This window comes from Diorhabda sublineata, chromosome 3 (genome assembly GCF_026230105.1).
Source record: "Diorhabda sublineata isolate icDioSubl1.1 chromosome 3, icDioSubl1.1, whole genome shotgun sequence".
Lineage (NCBI taxonomy): Eukaryota > Metazoa > Arthropoda > Insecta > Coleoptera > Chrysomelidae > Diorhabda > Diorhabda sublineata.
The window spans coordinates 9,098,720-9,122,910 of record NC_079476.1 but is presented as its reverse complement, the minus strand read 5'-3'; the positions used below and the strand labels follow the sequence as shown (position 1 = coordinate 9,122,910).

The 24,191-nt window shown below is 32.3% G+C and overlaps 2 protein-coding genes across 5 annotated transcripts in view; one reads left to right on the top strand and one right to left on the bottom strand.

Annotated features, from left to right (window-relative positions):
• The window catches only part of LOC130442171 (chondroitin proteoglycan 2-like), a 75,594-nt gene that overhangs the window by 14,911 nt on the left and 36,492 nt on the right, over positions 1-24,191 (top strand). For 2 of the 3 annotated variants that reach the window (XM_056776268.1, XM_056776267.1), the window contains exons 3-8: positions 1,357-1,539; positions 3,493-3,663; positions 6,169-6,204; positions 6,298-6,333; positions 15,753-15,788; positions 20,353-20,523. In XM_056776268.1, the coding sequence (XP_056632246.1) occupies positions 1,357-1,539; positions 3,493-3,663; positions 6,169-6,204; positions 6,298-6,333; positions 15,753-15,788; positions 20,353-20,523 (633 nt within the window). The remainder of the gene's footprint in view (positions 1-1,356; positions 1,540-3,492; positions 3,664-6,168; positions 6,205-6,297; positions 6,334-15,752; positions 15,789-20,352; positions 20,524-24,191) is intronic. The other variant, XM_056776269.1, reaches the window with a different exon arrangement.
• The window catches only part of LOC130442172 (arrestin domain-containing protein 2-like), a 300,222-nt gene that overhangs the window by 245,218 nt on the left and 30,813 nt on the right, over positions 1-24,191 (bottom strand). The window lies entirely within an intron of this gene.

The following is a 24,191-nucleotide window of genomic DNA, read 5'->3' as shown; positions in this document are numbered from 1 at the left end:
GAACTACAATCCCTCTTCAATAAAATACTAGAGGTCGAAAATGTAGCATCTGAATGGAAAAAAAGTATTCTGATACCGATTTTCAAAAAGGAAGAAAAAAAACCGATCCCCAAAATTATCGAGGCATTAGCCTGATGAGTACGGTTCTGAAACTATTCACTAAAATCTCAGCAGAAGAAGTAATGTCTACTGGGATATGTGAAGAACAGCAAGGTTTCAGAAACAACAGATCTGCTATAGATGCTATATTTATAATGCGCCAAATAACTGAAAAAGCCATAGAGTTTAATAAGGCAGCCTTTATGTGCTTCATTGATCTCACCCAAGCGTTTGATAGGATACGCTTAACTGATGTTATAACTCTACTAAAAAAAGGAACGATGAAGTTGAAAAAATAGCACAAGAAACAAATGTAAGATATATAGAGACGCTAGAGGTATGTACAAATCAAAACACGTTTGGTCGAAACTGAGGGAATGTAATAGATACAAATATACGTATTGCTGCATATAAACGAAAGTACAAACAAAAATAAAAATTAATTGAAAGAGTTGAGGAGACAGTACCATTACCAAATAACACGAATAAATAGTAGAGAAAGGGAGCTAATACATTGCCAGATAATTAAATGTGATGAGTACAGAGTTTGAAGAGAAATGTACCAATACCAAACATGCGATGCGAATAGAAGAGAAGCTAGGAAACGAGGAGAAGGATGGAACAAGAAGAAAAGAATATATCATGGGCTGCACAGATACATAAATTATAAATAATGGTATTAACCATGAAACAGAAATAATAATTAAAACGTATCAGTATCAAACGAAAGGAATATCGAGATACGGCAGCTATTCACAAGTGGAAAACGTCTGTGAGAATGAAAACTAAATAAATACGCACATAATAGGATACTAATTAAAAAAAAAACAGGAGTGATCGAGAAATTTTAAAAATGGAGATTGTTAAAGTTAAAGTTGAAGGGTTTCACAGGTTACGAGTATGGAAAAAAAGTATTCCTGAAATAGGTATATTATAAAATTATGAAGTGATTCATAAATCAAATTCATAAAAATATATCTGTAGCCAAAATATTCTACGTAAGGATGCGTTGTAACGAATGTTAGTTATCTCTACCAATATTTTGGTATTAATAGTCGATTGATAGAAAAATCTCAGGAGAGATTGCCTAATTTTCAATGAAAGTATCAAAAAAACACAAGTTAACTAAAGTAAGTGTTTTACTTGAATTTAAAATGTGGCGAAGGTGCTGGTTTACCTTGAATCTCAATAATATGGTGTTCTATGTACTTGATATTCAACCATACGTTGATTTTAATATTTGAATTATGATTTCAGGTTCCCTTTATTCGGATCCAGATTGTCCTGATTCATCTGAACCAACATACTTAGCTGACCCGACTGATTGTAGCAAGTACTATGAATGCATCCGAGGACAGAAATATCAAGGAAGTTGTCCAGATGGTTTGTTATGGGATGATTCCCACAAATATTGTGACGATGGTGATTATGTCAAATGTTGTAAGTATTCAAAAAAGCTTAGTGAGCCATTTGATAGATGAATGAATATATCGTTTACTTGTATACAGTGTCATTTTGAAAACATTCCACACTATAGAAAATTTGAAGCCGTTTCAGACTTATTTTTGAAAAGCTTATGATTGTGGAATTGGTGATAACAGGCAGTTTCTTTCGTATTGCAAAAGCCTAAGTAACAATGTTCGACAAAACTAATTGAGAGCTTCAGAAGTTCAACACTCCCAACTTGTCGATTTAAACAGAAGAAATACTTTCTTAACTTTTTCATGACCACATTCAGAACCGGCAATCTTAGCACTATCAACGTTATGTCTTTGTTTATGTTCACACCAAATTTCGTCTGAAGAAACCTGCTTACGAAAGTTGTATAGTACCGATATTGTTAGTTAATGTGAGTTTATTCACCTATCTTAAACGCAACAAAATTATTACCATGTAAGATATTTTGACAAGGATGCGAAGAATAAATACCGAATGCTTATCTGAAGAGAATCATTGAGAGTCAAGGTAGATATTTCAGATAACTAGTAGTGCTATGTTGTTTTGCTAATACGAGTCAAAATGCTGATCAGTAGCTGAGAAATAAGGCGGTTTGTTGATCTCTTCTGATACCATCCTTTGACTGCGGAACAATGTTGACAATTTTGAACTAATACAGAAAAACAACTCTGGAAACAACAATGGAGTTATATCGTATTCAGTAACGAATCACAATTCTGTTTATGTATCCATGATAGTCAAAGAAGAGCAGGACACCCAGGAAAAAGTGATGTGATATTGGGCTTACTATTGAACTGTATGCTGAAGTAACATTTCAATGATCAATGGATTATGGTAACCGACTAGTACTTTTATCTATCTAGGGCCGTGTGCCAGATGGGCGTTATTTGGATAATATTGTATAAATCTTTATTGCCTCATTTTTATTATAACTATAACTGTGTTTCAAGAAGCTAGCAATCCTAATATTTCGATGTGATCACACAATGATTCTGCAAAAACAGATGCAAAATCCTGTAGTAGAAAGACTGGTAACCCATCAGGACCAAATAAGAAGTTTAGTTTAAATTTCAGACTCAGTAAAAGAAGAACAAACAAGTTTCGCTTATATTGACACAGTTTCTCATCACATCTTGCAGTTCATGAATTTTATTCTCGACCATTTTCTGCAAGTGGTCTTTATTGAATCTGCTCTTTAGGACTTCAAAATTTTTAACAAGGATAATTATTATTTAAACTTAGTAAAGGAGACTTTACATTTGTTGTGAGAAGAATTACATGTTTATAATGAATAGTAAATTTTTATGCTTATCCAATGTATTCAGCTCGGTTTCAATTAATTCTATTGAGGTCAAGTGATACCATTATCAAAAGCTTGAAAAAGAATAAATTACTTAGTTCCTTTTATTGGAAGGCTCGAATATCCTGACAATTTCACTAGGTTGTTAAAAAGTAATAACGATCAAATTTTGCAAATCAAAGTGAACGATTTGAAAAATATCACACGATTTTGATAATTGTGTCCTTCCCTGGTACAAAATTGATCGAATGTTATCATAAAGCATAACTGCCCTCAGAAAATGTTTCAAGTAGTTTGCTATATTTTTAAATTTTCAACAACAAGAAACGTCATTGTTAGTCAACCAATACCAACGTTGAGATTCATAAAAGAAAAACGGGTTTGCAGTGTTCTGATCCTTAATGTCCTTTCCATGATATCTTCAATTTCGTTATGATACCTACGAAAGTATTTGAATAGATATCATACTGAATAGGGATCATAAATTGGATGTGGAATAATAGCTGAAGCGTTTCTTGTATGAGATTGTCATTTTGTGGGTAGATTTGATGACAATCAAAGTTTAAAAATTCCTAATTTTCAAATAAGAGATACTCTCATAGGTTCGCAATATATATAATCTAGTCTCATTACAGATGATCCCGTTTGTCCATCAACTGAGGGAACCTCCAACGTCGTTTACCCAGATGATTGCAGCAAATATTACAAGTGTACTAATGGACGTAGTACCATCCTGAGTTGCCCAGAAAATATGTTATTCAATCCTCAGACTAATAAATGTGATTATATGGACAACGTATCCTGTGGTGAGTACATATATAGAACAAACGACTCTTCAATTCTAAACTCAAAATACACAGCATATAACTAGTCTAACTTATGTAACCTCCTTTATTCAGACAAGTTTCACTGCTCAATTTTGTGGTGTAAACAAATAAAAAGTGCAACAATTTATACTATGTTATATTGTTAGTTTTCTCCATGCTTTTAATATCATATGTCAAGATTCTGAGTGAAGATATCGGTATAATATAAAGAAAACTGTTGTATAGGGTGTTTCTATATTCGACCAACAACGCTCTACCACAGAGATATCTCAATAAATGATTCATTTTGATATAGAAACACCAACCCTTACGGGGCCTAGTTGCTGAGGGGTGTTTAAAATTTTAAATCAAAATCAAAAATTTTTTTTCAAATTTGGTGACCAATATGCTCCTTAATAAATTAATATCTTGAAATAAATAAACTTTGAAAAAATTCAACCAGTGGCGTGCTGTCAGGGTTAGTAGAACGGTGTTGTAGAAATTTGCCTCTAAACAAAAGTTTGCAAGCACGTAAATAATTTACAAATTAATTAATTATTCATTCAATTTCGAATAATGATTAAGCGTAAGTAGTTCAAAACAAATAAAAATTATTCATAATCTCAATTGTTCAAACTGTTAGCCGCTGACTTCAATACACTGTTTTGTCATTGACAAACGTGTCGTCTTTGAGAATGAATTTGGATAGGATTGAATGATTTCTACCGTAGCTTGAATTCTAGCTATTAGATCTTGTTCAGATTCGATGATTATTTCGTACACTAAGGACTTCATATATCCCTATATAAAAAATCAATAGGATTCAGAAATCAGGTGATCTTGGAGGCCAACAAGTGGGTCCACCCCGACCAATCCATTTTTCTCTAAAACGTCTGTTTAAATAATTTCTTGCCGCTGCAGCAAAATGAACAGATGCCCCATCGTGTTGAAGAGGAAATATTAAATATTTGTGAAAGGCCATTTTTAAGTACTCGAACTGTAGGTCGCGCTTTAAGAGTGGACCATTCTACTGTGTGGAAAGTTTTAAAAGAACAAGTGTTACATACATACATACAAATTGGCCAGTGTTTAAGCGTTAGAGCCTAAAGATTTTCAGGTGCGTATGGAATTTTCAATCTGGTATTTACAAAAGTGTCGTGAAAATCGAAATTTTCCAAAATATGTGTTGTATACCGACGAGGCTAGATTTACTAAGAAAGAAATTTTCAACTTTAAAAATAGTCACGACCAATCCATTTTTTTATAAAACGTGTGTTTATGTAATTTCTTGCCACTGCAACAAAATGGTGTCCCATCGTGTTGAACTCTCCAAAAATTCATCCAACATTTGTTCCAGAAAGCGCATTTAAATTGCTCCATTTAATTTATTTGGTACAATCGATAGGTGAGCTAAAGCAATCTCTAATCATACCCATCCACATAATAACCGAATATTTATGCTAAAATCCCCTTTCATGAACAAAGTGCGGATTTTCTTAATCCCAAATGTGACTATTTATAGAGTTGAAAATTCCTTCCCTAGTAAATCTAGCCTCGTCGGTATACAACACATATTTTGGAAAATTTCGATTTTTACGACACTTTTGTGAATACCAGTTTAAAAATTCCATACGCACCTGAAAATCTCTAGGTTCTAATGCTTAAACACTGGCCAATTTGTATGTATGTATGTAACACAGTCGTTTAATGCTGCTAAAAGATTCGAACGGATATTTGGATACCTTCAATCGTAATCCAAGTGAATTTTTCCTTTTATATGTTAAAATAGATGATTACACAATTATACCTAAGAAATGCAAATACATACAATTGACTGCATACGAGGAAAGTGCTCACAAGAGAGTAGAAAATGCGTTTCTGGAAATAAAGTCATAGCCACGGTGTGTTGAAATCACAGAGTTGTAACATTTGTTGAAGACAAATGTTTCGTTCCATCAAGATAATGCGCTAGTAGGCGTCTGCTGATGGTGAAGAAGAATTTGCTAATCTGCATTTAGAATTTATTATCTCATGTGATCTAGCTGTCTCTGATTGCTATTTGTTCGCAAATTTAAAAAAATGACTTGAAAACGATTTGAGAAAAATTGAGGCGTGATGGCAAACACAAATGCTGCTGAAAGATTATTTTTCAGATGACTGAAACCTCGCTGAACTAAGTGTGTGGAGTTGGAAGGAAATTGTTGAAAATTGTAGAAAAAACATTTATTGTCATGGTAAAATAATTTGTTGAAAAGTAACTCTTCAGTCAAATAGATTATCTTTAGTAGTCGGTAGATAAGGTTGATAAACATGGTGCGCTATTTAATCGTCAGTTACATGATTTTTGTTCTAATAATTTAATAACATTTATAATTAAATATCTTTATATTTCTAAGTAGAATACTTTTAAGTTCACGAAATTTAATATAACCAGCTAGATTTTGATCTGCACACAGTATATATATTAACTTCTCAATTGTTAAGTTTGGATATTTTGTATTTCAGATTGGACTACTGGGCGTACTTCAGAAACATCTACCAGTAAGTATATTTCAGATAAACATGATTTTGGAATTATTGTACCTCTTACATTCACATAAACGATGACTTTCTAATGATATACAATTTTTTTAGCAACTACATCAAAAACTACAACGTCTACAAAACCTGGTAAGTGAAACCGTAGTCTTATGCTATGGTAAACCAATAATTCAAAAACTACTATAATAATTATTGTTCAAATACTTTTTTCCGTACGTTTGCATAATACGTGGTTTGATCAAATTTGAACGGCACGGCGCACGTAAATTTAATCGATAAGATTTTTGTCCTAAATTGGTACAACGTTTTTTTGATGTTCTTGTTCACGTTTCCATATAGATTAAGGAAAAAACTGATCAATGAGTTTGCCTAAAATTATATATTTCCAATGGAATGACGGCTACGGAAACGTTGAGTCTTTTGAGAAGTATACTTTATCGCGAACGAAAGTATTTGAGTGGCACAAATCAGTCAGTGAAGGGCGTGAAGTCGAAAACGGTGGTTATTATTGTACTACAGTTAATTCCACGGGAAATTTCGCGCTAGTATAAACTAACATCCCATTTTGTTACATTTAAGACAATTAAATAAACTCGCAATAACTTGAAAAACCTGTTTTATTAGGCTTTTTAGATAACTATCTGAAAAAATTGTTTTAATGTTCAAAGATATAACGGTGATCGTTGATATTGTTATTATATTGAGCTCTTAATATGCTCATGACGTGTTATATCTGGGGGCACGGTGGTTCCCATGCCAAGCAAAAAAAAGCGGCTCGGCCGTACCATCCACGGTTCGAAGCAGTTCAGACTATTTTCGATCCCCTAGAAATTCGTGTTGGATCAAAATATAAGCCTGTATTCCTAGTAACCAAGCAATCTTTGTATAAACACGGTATATTTCAAATTTCATTCAATTTTAACCAGTAGTTTGAGAATTATAACTAGTCAAAGTTCTTAATTTTGTCACTCCCTGACTGCCGATCAGCAAAACTCTAGTCCAATAGATATAGTAGGCCGATACGACTATAGGTATACGGTACATCTGTAGGTATAAGGAAATCAAGGAGTGCGAGAGACACAGATAGCGAAATCAAGAGAGAGAGATAGCGTGACGTAGGGACTCGTGATGTCAGAGGAGGCCTATTATATCTACCCTAGATTTATTTTCTAGATAAATAACTTTTTAATCCCATATGATATATAAAAAATAAAATCAAAAATTAAATATTAATGGTTTTATCGGTATAGTTCAAAAAGTAAAGGTTGATCCGGAAAATACAGAAATATTTAGGTAAATATACATAATATACATTACTTTTAATAGAGAACAAGTTTACGAACTTCGTTCGGTCAAAGCTAAATTCCAAATTATTAATAGAACTTATGTTTATCGAGAAAATTTTCCCATATACAGTTTGTCTATTTAAGTTGGAACCATATGGAAAACTTTTTCATTAGTAGTTTTTCTTGATAAAAAGTTCTGCATGGTCCAAAAGTTAAAATGACACTATCAGATATCAATTTTTTGAAGCAGTATACGAGGTTTGTTAAAATATTTGATTTTTGTGCAAGACTAAAGTATCTTTATTTATTACAATTCAGAAAAAAGAAAAGTAAAGAAGACGTTCTTTCAAGTACATTGAATAATCATTTGTAGTAGTAACTTACTGTGGGTAAATAATCTAATCGAAAGTAAATAATATCAACCTCGGGGTATGGATCACGGATAACCCGGATTTTGAACTCGAAAATGGAAAAATATTTTGTCAAGCTTGCGTAAAAACGTTAATCTTTGTATTTACCGGGTGACAGATCGTCGTAGGATATACTTAAGTTCGAACTATATGGAAAACTTTTTGTTCGTTATAAGAGGTTTGTCAAAAAATTTGAATTATGTGCAAAAGTAAAGTATCTTTTTTTTCACAATTCAGAAAAATATTATAAAGTAAAGTTGTTTTCAATTAAAAGTGATATTCAAATATGCAATTACAGCCATTTATTATGAAAATTCAGGTTGTGTGATTATTTACTTATCATTTCGTATTAATTATTCTGGCGGGATAAAATTTAACGCAATCTAGGATATCCTGACATGAATTATGTGACAGTGAATGTCAGAGTGAGTTGTTGTTTATAACATAACAATAAAAATTGCAAATTCACTAAATCGTGAAGAAAAATTACAATATCTTTAATAATAGACATCTGAATTGGAACATTAGGCACTCAATAGTTACAAAAATTTTGAATAAATTCAAGGCTAGTGGAAGTATAGGAAATAAATTGAAGAATACATGCCGAAAACGAGTGATATTTTCTGTCGTAGAAGAGCCAAAAATGTCATTAAGAAAAAGGGCCTTTGTACTCTAAACTACTTCGGTAAGTAAAGATACAGTGGCAAATATTTTGAAAGGTAATAAATATGATGCATACAAACCGCAATTTATACACATATAACTACCAAGGGAATACGATTTCGAATTCTGCGCTCTGATCCAAGGAAAGTTGGATGAAGACCCGTTTTTTACAAGAGCTATAATATTTTCCTATGAGGCAACATTTTCTTCAAACGGAACCGTCTCATCACAAAATTTTCGCTGGTGATCTAACAGTAATCCAAACTTTGTAATAAAAACTCGGAACCAAGATTCTTTTAAAACGAACGTTTAGTGTGGTGTTTACAAAAATAAATTAATTGGACCTTTTTTCAACATTGCTTAAATACCGCACAATACTTACAATTATCAGAAAATCAAGTAAGTGATTTTTAGCATGACCATCCGTTACAAGAACATATGACAATTTGATTCAAACAAGACGGTGCTTCTATCTATAGTACATTAAAAGTTACAGTACTCCTTGGAAATATATTTAATGGGAAGGTGATTCACAAGCATTCAGATATTTTTTGGCCTCTTAAGTCTACTGATTTGACTCCCCTTGACTTTTTTACTTTAGTTTGACCATTTGAAGATGTAGACTATATGAAGAGGATTATTTCTGAAGAATGCCAAAAAATAATTTCAAATATACGGAAACTAATACAAGAGTTTCACAAAAGAACAATTAAATGTTTACAACAAAGAAAAGGTGAATATGTCGAAGCTGTAGAACGTTGAATTACAATTTAATTATGTTTGTTTCTGTTTAATAAATATTCTTTATACGGATAATCCAAATTCTACAATAAAAAATTATTATTCATTTATTATGTATGTAAATTGCAAGGTTATTCAAAAACAGTAATAAATAGAAAGATTATCATATTTTTAACAGAGATAAATTGTATCTAGCCAGAATAATTAATATGGATCGATTACTAAAAAATCACAAAACCTAAATATAACTTTTAATTCAAAACAACTTTACTTCATAACATTTTTCTGAATTGTGAAAAATAAAGACACTATACTCTTGCTCACAATTCAAATTTTTTGACAAACCTCGTATATTGCTCTAAAAAATTGATATTTGATGGTGCATTTTAACTTATGAACCATGCAAAACTTTTTATCAAGAATAACTTTTTTTCATAAAACCACTAATAAAAAAAGTTTTCAATATAATATGGTGGCTAAACACCCCAGATGGGGTAACGCCGCTCTTACGAGCTTTCTAGATCTTTTTTTTTCTTTGTTTCGGGGTAGATCAGTCCCCATTCTCTTCTGTTTATATCTTGTGGCACATATACTGCCAGGCTCGTCTATCTTTCGTTTTTTCTTGCCAGTTCCACATCCCAATTCTCTTAAGGTCGTCTTTTACCTCTTGCCACCATGTAGACCTTGGTCTTCCTCTTCTTCTAGCACTTCCAGGGTTCCAATCTAATATTGAGTACGCTACTGTTTCCTCTCCTGCTCTCCATACATGTCCCAGCCATCTTGCTCTTTGTTGTTTAATTTTTTTTACTATGTCCTCTTTAATTTCTTGTGCTATTTCATAGTTCATTCTTCTTCGGTACTCATTTTCTGTTAGTTTTACTGGTCCTAATATTGTTCTTAATATTTTTCTCTGAACAATTCTTAAGTCTTCTTCTTGCTTTTTTGTCATAGTCATAGTTTCTGCAGCATACATCAAGACCGGTCTAATAACTGTTTTATATATTCTCATTTTTGTACTTTTTCCTAGTATTTTGTTTTGCAGTAGTTTTTTGTTAGCGTAATATGCCCTGTTAGCTGCTGTTATTTTTTCTTTGACTTCTGCCTCTTTATGTCCGTCACTACTTAAGGTTATTCCTAAGTACTTGAATGTATCTACTTCCTCAAAATCAAAATTTCCAATTTTTATTTTCTGTTTACCTCCTATAATACGTTTATCTAGCCTCATTATTTTTGTTTTCTTTTCATTTATTTTAAGACCCATTTTACTTCCTTCTAGTACTATTTCCTTCAGCATTTCTTCCATTGTGTTTCGACTTCTTGTGATAAGTGCTATGTCGTCTGCATATGCTACTATTTGTCCACTTCTAGTTTTTATTGTTCTCTTGTCTATTTTACGCATCACATATTCCAGTGCCAAATTGAACAGCGTCGTTGATAAAGCATCCCCCTGTCTTACACCCTGATTTATTTCAAATTCTTCTGAGTTTCCCACTTGTGTCCTTACTGTGACTGTTGTTTTCTTCATTGTACACTGTATTAGTTTTCTTAGTTTGGGGTGTATTCCCAGTTCTTTTAGTGCCGACATGAGCTTACTTCTTTTTATCGAATCAAACGCTTGTTCAAAATCTATGAAGAGTATTTCCACTTCCATTTTATACTCATGCGCTTTCTCCATTATCTGCTTGACCGTATGGATAGCATCTATTGTAGATTTTCCAGATGTAAACCCGGTTTGGTACTGTCCAATTATGGTTTTGGTTTGTTTTGAAATTCTTTTTTGTATGAGTGTTGGCAGTATTTTGTATGCGGTGTTTAGCAGCGTGAGTCCTCTGTAATTCTTACATATCTGTTGATCCCCTTTTTTGTGTATAGTAATAATTTCACCAGTTTCCCAATCCTCAGGCATTTTTTCTTCGATCCATATCTTTTTGATCAATCCATATAGCCGATATTGGAGGTCAAAGCCTCCATATTTTATTAGCTCCATATTAATGCCATCTAATCCAGGTGCTTTTCCATTGCGGCTTTTATTGGTTATTTCATAGATTTCCTCTCTTGTTGGTTTATCCGTATTTTCGGTTGCATTTTCTAGATCTTCTATTTGTTGATATTCTTCATCTTGGAGTACTTCTTTATCTGTAAGTATTTCCTTAAAATATTGCGTCCATGTCATTTTGTACTGATGTTCATCTTCCGTAACTTTTCCGTTGCTATCTTTTATGCCTTTTATCTTCCCTTTATTTACCTTATTTTGTTCATTTATGCTCTTATAGAACTTCTTCGAGTTTATATTTATATTTTCCCTTTCTATTTCCTTTATTTTGCTGTCTATCCAATTTCTTTTTGCTCTTGTATTAACGCTTTTTGATTCTTTTCTTAACTCATTATAATTTTGTAAGTCCTGTTGCTTGCCAGTTTGGATCCATTTTAGTCTTGCCCCGTTTTTTTTATTTAGTATTTCATGACAATTTTCATTATACCAGCCTTTATTTGTTGTTTTTTCTTTTATTCCGACATGTTCTGGGGCTGCTTCTTTTATACAGTCTTTGATTTGTACCCACTCCGTTTGTATATCATTTGACTTTGTCTGTTCTCTTAATTTTTTTGTTAAAGTATCTTTGTATTTTTTTCTTGCATTTGTGTGGTTCAATTTTTCAATGTTCCATTTCTTTTTTTAGCATCTCTTCTACATCTTTTAACCTTCTGCTTTATAGTTGCTGTAACTAGAAAGTGGTCCGTATCTGCGCAAGCTCCCCTAAATGTTCGGACATCCTTTACAGAGCTTTGTTTCCTTCTTGTTATTAATATATGGTCTATTTGCGTGAATGTTTTGTTGTCCGGGGCACTCCAAGTCACTTTGTGGTGGTACGGATGCTGGAATTTGGTGCTGCTTATGACCATATTCGTACTTATAGCTAAATTGCACAATCTTGTTTCATTATCATTTGTTACATTGTGTACTGTATGTTTTCCTGCAACTTGTTTTATGTAATCTTCTTGACCTATCTGTGCGTTAAAATCCCCCAGTACTATAGTTGTATCTTCCTTGGGTATTCCTTCGATTTCCTTCTCCAGATTCTCATATAGTTTTTCTTTTTCTTCTTCTTCAGCATTTTCTGTTGGTGCATACACGTTTAAGACTGATAGGTTAAAGGGGGTTGCTTTTATTCGTAAATACGCTATTCTCCCGTTTACCGTCCTAAAGTCTATTATATTGTCTTTTAGTTTTTTGCTTACTATAAAACCTGTCCCACCTTGCCCTTGTTTCTCGTTTCCTGAGTATAAGAGGGTGTACTCTTTTTTGTTTATAATTCCCTGTTCTTTCCATCTAATTTCTTGTATGGCTGCTACATCCACCTCATATTTTCTTAGTTCAGCTGCTATTTCTTCCATTTTTCCTGGAGCCAGCATAGTTCTAACATTCCATGTACTAATTTTAATTTCCTTTTTTTTATTTATTATTTTATTTTTTTTATTTTTAGTTCTATTTCCCATTTTATTCTTGTTTTTTGCTATTTTCGGTATTGTTTCATTATCCTTTAGCACGTCCTTGATCTTGCCATTGTTTTCATTGCATATTTCCATATTACCATGGTTCATTAGTTTTTTTCGTCTCTTGAGATTTTATTTAAGTGCGCTGTCTCCATTCCAGGTGATCGTTCACTTGTCGTTCTTTTCCCACTGTTTTTTGGTAGGTTCCTTTCCATGTCCATCTGATCTTTTTGGAAAATATAAATATCATAAACATTTCCTTCCACGTGTAGCTTATCGTATTTGATATGCGCTCTTTTTCCTTCTTGCCTCGCCTTCTTAAGGTAGGGTATTAGTACTTTCCTACTTTGTTGTACATTCTTGGTATAGTCCTCGTTGATCTATATATTCGTACCCTTAAGTTTTTTCGCGCTTTGTAATATTTCCATTTTCCTTTCTCCTCTATTCATTTTTACAAGTACAGGTCTATTCTTATTTCCAGCAAAGTTTCCTATTTTTCTTATTTCACTTGCCTCTACGTTTAAGCTTACATTTATGCCGGTTTTATTTAGAGCACGTTCGACTTTTCTTTTAACCTCTTCCAATTTCTCGTTTTCATTATCTTCAATGCCATGGATTATAATATTGTTTCTCTTTATTTCGCGCTCAATCATTCCCATTCTCGCTTCCTGTTTCTGTATCGTTTTCTTAACTGTTCGTTTTCTGTTCTTATTTTTGCCATTTCTTGATTATTCTGATCTAATTTGTTGTCAATAGCCATTATTTTTTCATTTAAAGCTATAAACATTGCTTTTATTTCCTCCATGTCTTCATTCCTTTTTTCCATTTTTTGTCCGCCAACCACAGTTTAACAAATTAAGCGTACCGGAGGCGCTATTAGTCAAAAGCCTACTCGGTTCAACTTTCAACACGCCAGCGATCTGACCTAGTTTGCCAAACCGTCGTTAAATTCTTAATCCGCCTCTGTATTTTTATTTCTATTGGAATAGTAGATGCGATAGCAGCTGGTTTTCGCTTATCTTTTGCTTCTTTTTTTCTGATGTTAACAATTATTACCTGCTGAATTTTAATGGATTATAAATTTACTTTACTTTTATTATTTTATCGGTCAATCCACTGATAAATAACTAATTAAAACTGACTTACTGTTATGATGTATCAATCCTCAAAGGTTGTACACTATTTTTATAATTTATTTTTCACTTTTCACTAGTTTTTCTTGGGTTTTATGTAGACCGATCTAACACACTTCTGTTCACTAGCGAGCAGGCTAGTTTTCAATATGGTTCCAACTTAAGGAGACGTATATACAGCATATGCTCTAAAAAAATTCAGAGCCTCAATAATGAGCTGATGGATATCGGTTCTGTAGTATTAACATCCGGTCAAGCTTACGTGGCACTTTCGAGAGTTACAAGTCTGCTCCTCAATTTGTGAATACAATAGACTAAGAAGCATTTACCGTCCAGACTCGTCAAAAATTGTGACCTCCGAGAAAAGACCACATAGATCGGTAAAGACAAATAGAATATACAAAAATAAGAAAAGCTCATAAGAGAGAAGAGTGGGTCTTAAGAAAATTCGTTGTTGGTATTTAAGAAGTAAAGGGTACTGAAAAGGAACTTGTTAGTTTGCTAATGAACATTCGTTCTAAGAATAAGTTTAAAGTGTTACAAACGAAAAATGATTTTTTTTTTAATTACAATCTAGTGACTTCACAGATTAAATTTTATGACATTCCATGCATTAAAATCAAACACATAATGTATTATACATCATTCGAAATACGTTCAAAAACAAATTCTCTCAAGATGTTACAGAGGAAGTAACAATATACAGGCAAAGAATTCCACGTTCAGAAAAGGGCAATACAAGTGACACTAATGTGGAACAAAATATGACACTAGTTCAGATAGAAAAGAAAAGAATTTCAGCAAAAAAACATGCGAAATGTATGGAAGAAGGAATCTGATTAATAAATTTCTAATATTTATTTCTCATTTATTTGGTCTGAGTCTGAGTATCCTGATTTTCTGTTCGATATCCGCTTCACTGAGCAATGTCAAACCAATGTTGAGGTGACGGACTATATGTTAAAATATCAAAACATCTGACTTTCTCACAAACATATGGAAACGTATTTTCGCATTAAAACAAAACAAATGGTGACAAAAAATGGAATACTCTGTAAATTATACAAGTTCATGAATTCTATACATCTCTAGATTGACGTTAATATTGACACAAATTCTATTATAACGCATGTCTAACGAACATAAAAAATAGTTATTTTTTTATCTTTACCACAGAAATGATGTTTTAATGTTTTATTGATTCAATTCAATCCCTTTCGTATGATATAATGGACAGCTTTGACCGGCTTCTGTATCATCATGAGCATTGTTATTTTGATAACAAAATCAAACTGACAGTTTATTATCAAAAACAGGGAACAATTCTCCGTAGTTGAATCTTAATGGACGTAGTGTTTTATAACTGAATCGAATACACGTTTTATATGGCATAAATTAATACCACCAAAGGGTGGTGAGTTGACTTACTGCCCCGCGCCCGTTGTCAAGTTTTCAAGTTTTTACTAATTGTTATTTACGTCCTTCAAAACAGTGACAAAATGCGTTCTTTACAATATAGATAGGAAACAAATATGAATGTATTCGAGCTATAAATAACTAGTTTTTATAATCAATGGAGTTTAGTTCTCTGCAAAGATATAAAAAAACGTTTGTATTCGAGTGTGTAACTTTCGGTTACACAGATTGCAGAAACATTCCATTATTGTTCCACTACATGTTTACGTATCACAAAATCTATAGATTAATAAGATAATCTTGACAAGTAGTGAGAGTTCTCACTTGTCAATTGAATAATATTGACAATTCGATTACTCAATTGTGACATAAGAGATTACTTTCTAATAATAATTAATTTGTTTTAGAAACTACATCAAAAACTACTACGACTACTAAACCTGGTAAGTGAAACCGTAGACTTCTGGTATCGTAAACGAACCATTCGGAAACTACTATTTTTGGATATTGTTGTTTACGTTGTGAAAAGTTTGTCTAGCGATATTCACTGTGGGAAAAAGTTTGATCGAAATTATATGTTTCCAATGGAATCACCCTGCTGATAGTCTCAGAGTTTCTTTTTAATATATCCCACTACTCTATCCCTTATGAGAGTGATCAGCATTTTATGTCTTTTCCCCTATTTCCTTGATGATATATATATATATATATATATATATATATATATATATATATATACCTGTTATTAGACTTTTTTCTCCATTTATTATCATAACCTAGGTAATATAATTTGGACCTAGTACTTTCCTCTCAGCCGGCCAACTACTTCAAAATATTTTTCATTTGTTGATGCCTCTTCATTATCATCGTCATAGTTCCCCTTTTGGTTACCATCGAGTTGTTCGCTAAAAGTGGCTTAAAAGTATGTTTCCCATTTCCACCTTTCTATTCTCGATAATGCCCTCCATATTTTGTGCACTCATGTAGTGGAAAATTTTACTGCTGTCTTGGCTGTTTCTCCATTTCCTCAATCATTGCATTTATCCATAGTATTTTTTTCAGTAGCACATTGGTGCTTCCTTGTTTTGTTGTCTGATCTCGAAAGCTCTTTTTTTGTGAATGACTGCATCTATACTTGTTTATCTTCCTGGTATATGTCTTGCACTCTTTATCAAAACACGTTCTCCTTTGTTGGACTTCTCCTTTCCCCTTTACATTCTTAGGTATGTTTATTATTACTTTTTATATATTTCTCCAATTTTCTTCAATAGAACTGAAACCATTCTGCGTCTCTTAGTTTGTCTTCGTGCTCCTTACGGATTTCATGATTCGTCTTTAATTGCTCTGTTCAACTTTTCCCTGCATATGCTGACTTTGCGTTCTCTTATTATTTTCATCTTAATATTTGCTAACACTAGGAAATGGTTTGAGTCTACTATTGCTCCTCTATAAGACCTGTACAATATATTCCCATTTCCTCGATATGAGTGTATGGTCTTATATTAATGTGACTGTGAAGAATCATAAATCTACCTACTCACTAATGTATTCGGTAAGATTTATTGTATACTGACCGTCCCGAACATCTTACTTAAGCAGATCCATATGTCCTTTAGACACTTGAAGTTCCAGTAACTTTTCTGCTGCATACAATAGGATTAGAGCATGAACACACATTCTATTCTCACATACATACTCTATTCTATATAGACTTGACATCCAACGAGAAAAGTAGTCAGATTATTGAAACATGAGATTTGTATCCAGGTGTGTTGTCATGCAAAAACAAAACTCCTTTGGATAGCTTTCCGCGACTTTTCTCTTTAATTTTTTTCCCTTAGAGTGGTTAGTAATGTCGAACAGTAATCTCCAGTTATTGTTCTACCCTTATTCAAAAAATCAATCATGATTACTACATGAAAATTCGAAAAAACTGAACAAGACCTTCTCCAGCAGATTTTTGGATACGAAACTTCTTAGGTTTTGGAGAACCAGAGTGTCGCCATTCCATCGATTATTGCTTTGCTTCTGGATAGTAGAAATGTACCCAAGTCTCATCCATACTAACAATTCGACTTGAGAAGTCTACATCGTTTTCAAATCGATCACAGATCGAACGCGATGCTTCTACCCTTGCACGTTTTTGGTCAACAATCAAACAAATGGGGATCCATTTTGCAGCAATTTTTCTCGTGTCCAAATTGACGTAAACTATATAATGAACGCATTCGTATGAAATATTCAGTGCTTCAGATATCCGTTTTAGTCCAATTCGACGGTCTGGTAAAATCATGTCGTGAGCTGCATCATATTTTCGGGGACTAACACAGAAACTGGCCTTCCCAATCGGTCATCATCTTCAATGGAAAATTTACCTCTTTTGAAGCCTTTAGTCCAATTTATCACGGTCGCAGATGAATGACATTAAGCATATCTTCGCAAAACTGCTTACCTCTTAACCCTTTTAAATACAGGTACCTGATGATGGCTCGATACTCCAATTTTTCGATTGTCGCAACTTCGGTGGATATCTTTTTTCTTTTAATTTATTGCGTAACTCTGGATTACTTTTTTGACTAATTGAGTTATTATTCGTTGCTAAGGGTAACGCAATATTTTGTTTATGCATGGAACTGGTCTAGGCTAACTAGATATCAATACATACTCGTATATCGTTTCGGGTGTTTAAGAGTTGTGCTCACTATGAAGCTATTCGTATTTGCTGCAAGATTGCCCAATTGTCTCTTTGCGCACTGTGTACTCGTTTATTTGCTTCTTCTCGATTTGAGCATCGTCCATCGATATCATTATTATATCATTCTTGGGTATCTTCTGGCGTATCCCTTCTATTTTTCAATAGAATTCCTCTTTGAATTCGTGGTTAGCTTCCTCGGTTGGCACGTAGATATTTACAGTTATATATAGACATTCACAGTTATTTTCGCCTGCTTATATTTTAATCTAATATTTGAAACTCTATTATTCACTACTTGAAAGTTGATAACTCATACCAACCGATTCCGCACAACTTTTGTATTGAATATACCAAAATTATTCTATTACAATTCATAGAAATTACTTTAGGTATTCTACTAATAAGAATTAATAAAACACTTCAACACTACAAGGCACAAATTATCTTTTTGTAGCGTAAAAAATATAAGACAATACTAATGGGTCTCCACACTATGCATATCGCTCAACAATGTTTGAAACGACGTATTTTGAATTTCAAAATAGGAATACCTATACATTTTCATGCAACTGTATGACTATCTGCTTAATTATCAATTTTTTGAGAACTGCAATAGAAGTAAGCTTCGGAAAGGCAGATTTATAAAATGGTTTTTGTTTTGAAATGCCTGACAAAGCACTAAATCTCTCAAAATTTATTCAATTATGCAAAATGTGGTTTGTATTTACTAAAGATATACTGGAACTGATGGACCTACATTAAAAATGTTTTCGAGATTGGCGGATTGCACATTAAATCATCTTACCACTTTAACTAGCGTTTCATTTCACAATGACACTTTTCCCAATTGCCTTAAGACGGCTATAATTATACCTCTGCATAAAGGAGGAAATAAAAATTGCACTACTTCTCACGTTATCTAAGATCATAGAAAGATTGGTCAAAAAAAGGCTTTTATCATTTCTGTTTGAATATAAAATACTTACTACCCATTAATTTGGGTTTTTAGGTGAGTAACAAATGCAAAAACGATGCTATTTTCTCTCTCCTAAATAATGTCTACTCGAGCCTAAACAGCTATCACTCCACTGCACCAACTTTTTGTGATTTTGTGCTTTCGATTATGTTAATCATTATATTTTAATCAACAAACTGCAGTACTACGGTTATGGTTTAAATCATACTCCACCACATAAGTAAAGGTTGATACAACGATGTTATCTTGCAAGAGAATAGATTTTGGACTGCCCCAAAGTTCAATACTATGCCCTATTTTGTTTCTTCTGTTTATAAACGACATCGCCTATATAGACATCAATGGTAAAATATGTCTTTTATCCGACGATACTAGTTTCGCTTGGAGCAACCCTGATCTCACAGCACGATCATATCTAGTGACATCACCCTTAAATAATGGTGCGATTCTAATCCTCTCTGCCACTACATTCCTAAAAACAAAATTTTATCATATAAAAATACATTTTTATTGAATAATAACACCATTGATGTCGTTAAATCTGTTAAATTATAAGGGCTTATTGTGAACAATTCCTTGAAATTGGAGTTATATATTGCCGCCACGTGCTGAGATTAGTTTCCAAAGAACTGAACTTTTCCACCTCTTTAACAGTTTATTATGCCCTTATTGAGTCATATCTCTGATATGCCCTTCCCTTCAAACTACAAAAGAGAGCTGTTAGGTATGTATTTGGACTAAAGAGTAAATTAAAAATTCTGAGTCTTCCTTCCTTATTCATCTTTGAAACCGTTTGCCTGATTCATAAGCACGCTTCTCTAATTTCAGAAAGTTCATTGCACAGCTTTCCACGGAGCACAACTTTAACTTCCTACTCCACGTTCAGAATCAGTTACGGGCTCAATATTTTACAGTGCAAAAAATGCACAATCACTTGCCAATTGAAATCAAATCGATATCATCTTTTCTCGTATTTCGCAAAAATTTGAGAGTATATTTACTGGAAAGTGACTTCTACTCTGTAAAAGACTTCTATTTAAATAATAATATCCAATTCCGGGCATGCCGCATACTGGTTTAATTTTGCTATGAAGTTATATACTAATTATCACTTATTACTATTACCTATAATTTTGTTACAGATTATTGTTTTTTTTACATTTTAATTTTATTGTATTTGTATCTTTATTTAGTTATTTTTTATGTTTTTTTTAGTTTTTAAAAGCTTTTATCCACAAATTTTAACAATATTTTGACAATAAAGCATTTCTCTCTCTTTTAATAAATGAGTATTCAATCAAAAAATTAGTATAATTTTCACAAATTTTCATTACAGATGATTCCGTTTGTCCATCATCTGAAGGAACTTCGAATGTAGTTTATCCAGGTGATTGCAGCAAATATTACAAATGTATTGATGGGCACAGCAGCATCCAGAGTTGTCCAGAAGCTATGTTTTTTAATCCAGATACTAAAAAATGTGATTATATGGACAATGTATCATGTGGTAAGTAGTGCTTTACTTAGTCAATTATTTATACAGTCTGGAAATATCACGAGTGAAAACGGGATTTCAACAGGTGTTGATGGTTGCCAATATGAATTGATAATATTCATTGTTTGTATGTATAATGAATAAAACATATTTAAAACTAGAGCGGCTTAGGGAAAAAGGAACTTTTTAGAGGTTGAAAACCCTTTCGCTACCGTGATTGTATTGTTTAAGGAAATTCAACGTGAATATTCAATCAGAGCCATAGAATGATTTGTAAATGTCTCCTTATTTTAATTGTTGCCAACAAATATTGGATGATTAACGTTGGATCATATTTTCTTGTTGGAACGAATAATACAGAGTTATCCTAAAATGCAGATGGTAGATTTTTTGAATAATAAATCGAGTGTATTATATCAATTTATGAATTCTCTATCCCTTCAGATCATTATTGTTGTGAAGTATCTTATGTACGAATTTCTTGCTTTCGCCCAACAGTTAATTCGATCAAGATCTGATCCATAAAGTAATCCTGATTCCGTTCAATGGTTTCTTGGAAAATCATCTTTTTTACTCTAGTATAATGTGGGTATATGCAATCAGCTAGCAGGATAGATTATTATTTCGAATTTGAAGTATGTAAAGTGTTGGTTCTCCTTATATTCTTATCTATGATTGATTCTTGTAAGTAGCGTAATTAGTAGATTAAAAAGGCCCGCATTATTGAATGTTTTTCGACATAAACAAAGCTTATTGCTATATAATCTAGAGTGAGACAAATGAAAGTTTTTTATGGAATAATTCTCAAATTTCAACATTCCACCCAAAACTGAACGTTACGTCCAATTATCTTCTTAATAAGTTTTATCCTCGAATGTTTAAAAATGTAAATTGCTGTGAAGTATTTCATTCTCAGTTTCATTTTATTTCAGGAAGTTTTACTTGTGAAACGAGTCTATAATATCCGCATATCTAAAGTATTGTAAAGTAAACATTTTTTGTATCATATACTGGTCAATACATTGTATTTGTGCAGATTGTAAACGTGAGATGCAAACCTATTCAATGTAAATTTATAACTAATTCTACTCAGGCCCTTTTTTCATCCTTCTCACTGAACTGTCAATTTGGAACCATTATTCAATAACTTCATTACCCTCGGTTTTCACTGGTATTTTAGATAATGGTCATTCCACCTAGCTTTCTTTTTTTTAAACACCAACTTACCCATTAAAAATAAATTTTCCTAACTATTTTTATAATGAAAATTCTAATTATCAAACTATTAACTCAATATCAATTTAGTCAGTTAGTTTCGACGACTTCATTTTGAATTTATTTGAATTTGAAATATGTTGATGATCAAAAACATCGAGGTTTTCTCAAAAGAAAAAATCTTGTATCAATCCAGTAAACGCACCCGTATCTTCTTGTTCATGCGTTATGTTATCAAAATGTAACATGGGATTGTCGGGATGGAAAGACATGGGTGATATTGCTGGAACAATATAATTTGTGTTCAAATATCTGTCACTACTCATGTTATTTTGGATGAGGATTATTGTTATTGATATTCCCGGTCTAAATATTTTTTTGTCGTCACTATGTGTGCCCTTGTTTTAAAGTCAACGGTGATGTTATCTAGACTAAATCCAGCAATTGTTTCAATTCGCTTCACTATAAGGCAAAATGATCCGATCTTGATAATCTTCAAGTACTTGATTTTTTTATTGCCATTTTTCCTCCACAATTATTGCAACTGATGACTCAAGAATATTTTTATTTAGTTAAGCTTCAACGGGTCCAAGATAGGATTTCCTTCAAATTGAAGCAACATATAGTTTTGTATCATAATTTGTAGCTTATGGAATAAATTGATAGTAATTTTACAAGTTATCAGATTAACTCATGAAATAGTAATTTACAATTTGTGATAAAATGATAATGAAATGTATGAAATATGGGTCATATACAACTATTTGGTATTTTCCTGCATGATTTTTTTAACGATTATATAATGATGTATACAATGAAAAATTGTAATCTATATATAAACTGCTTTATAACGAAAATAAGAGGAGTAATTAAATATTATTTCAGTTTGATATATTCTTGACTTATTTTAATTTTCTTATAGAATAGTTATTTTCTTACATAATATACACGATTTTCCGGGAGTTGATGCAAAAATTCAGGAGTGAATAGATGACGTGAAAAAATGCCGTGACATAAAAAAAAATCTAATAAGACCCCTCGTTTCTGAACTGCTGAGTTGCGAAATCAGTACTTATATTTTTGTATACTTTCTAAATCATACATTCGAATATTATGAATTTTTAATGGACGATTACGTATGTAGTGTGTTTGACGGAATAAATATTTTTACAATGCTTAATAATCGGTAACATACAATCTAAAGATAGAAAATATAAAAGTTTTAATCGATTTTCTTACGAAAAGATACTCTTTGTTCAACTGAATAAAATGGTTTGGGAGATATGTAGATTTTTATATCGTTCTACATGCCAAGGAATCCGTTTGCCATAAAGAGATATTCAGTAGAAAATTATCATAAATTGTAATTATTCATTGAAAATCCTTACAGATATTATTAAAAAACGATCAAACATTTCTAATTGAATTGCTTACTATCGAACATAGTGTTACTCATATGAGGACAAGGTTGAAATGTAGAAAAATTTAGTTGGTTAGCCTGCAACTTATCAAATAAAAACCAAAAAAAAAACTATGTGGGAACCTGACACATTTGTATACTTCTGCTTCCATTTTTTATCAGGCTCTTCAATTATCTTCAATTGCATCAACTTATCAAAAAACTCATTTCTTCATTCGATCTATCAAAAAAAGTTGCTTAGAAAAAGGTGATAGGCCAAATAACTCTGTCACTTAATTCGTTGAAGAAGTATATGTCTGAAGATTATGGTTTCTATTTACAATCATTTACCTGAGGTAATGACGATCTCCAAAAACAGTAGAGAAATTTCATAAAAATGTATTACAATATAATTTGTGTCCAAATATCTGTAACTATTCATGTTATTTTCGATGAGGATTATTGTTATTGATATTTCCGGTCTAAATATTTTTTTGTCGTCACTATGTGTGCCCTTGTTTTTCAAGTTCATGTATGTTTTCATCCTCAAGTTCTTGATTTTTTTATGCCAAGGAATCCGTTCGCCATAAGGAGATATTTAGTTGAGAATTCATTGAAAATCCTTACAGGCATTATTGAAAAACAATCAAACATTTCTAATTGAAGTGCATACTATCGAACATAGTGTTATGTCACTGTGCTATGTCACATGAGGAAAAAATTGAAATGTAAAAAAATTCATTTGGTTAGCCTACAACTTATCAATAAAAATAAAAAAAAACTATGATTAATGTTCGAAGTGGGTACCTGACACTTAACAGGCTCTTCAATCAACCTTCCAAAAAACTCATTTCTTCATTCGATCTATCAAAAAAAGTTACTTAGAACAAGGTGAAAGGCCAAATAATTTTGTCACTTAATTCATTGAAGAAGTATATGTCTAAAGATTATGGTTTCTATTTATAATCATTTACCTGAGGTGATGACGATCTCCAAAAACAGTATAGAAATTTTATAAAAATGTATTACAGATATAGCTTACGAATTTTACATGTTTTTCGTATTC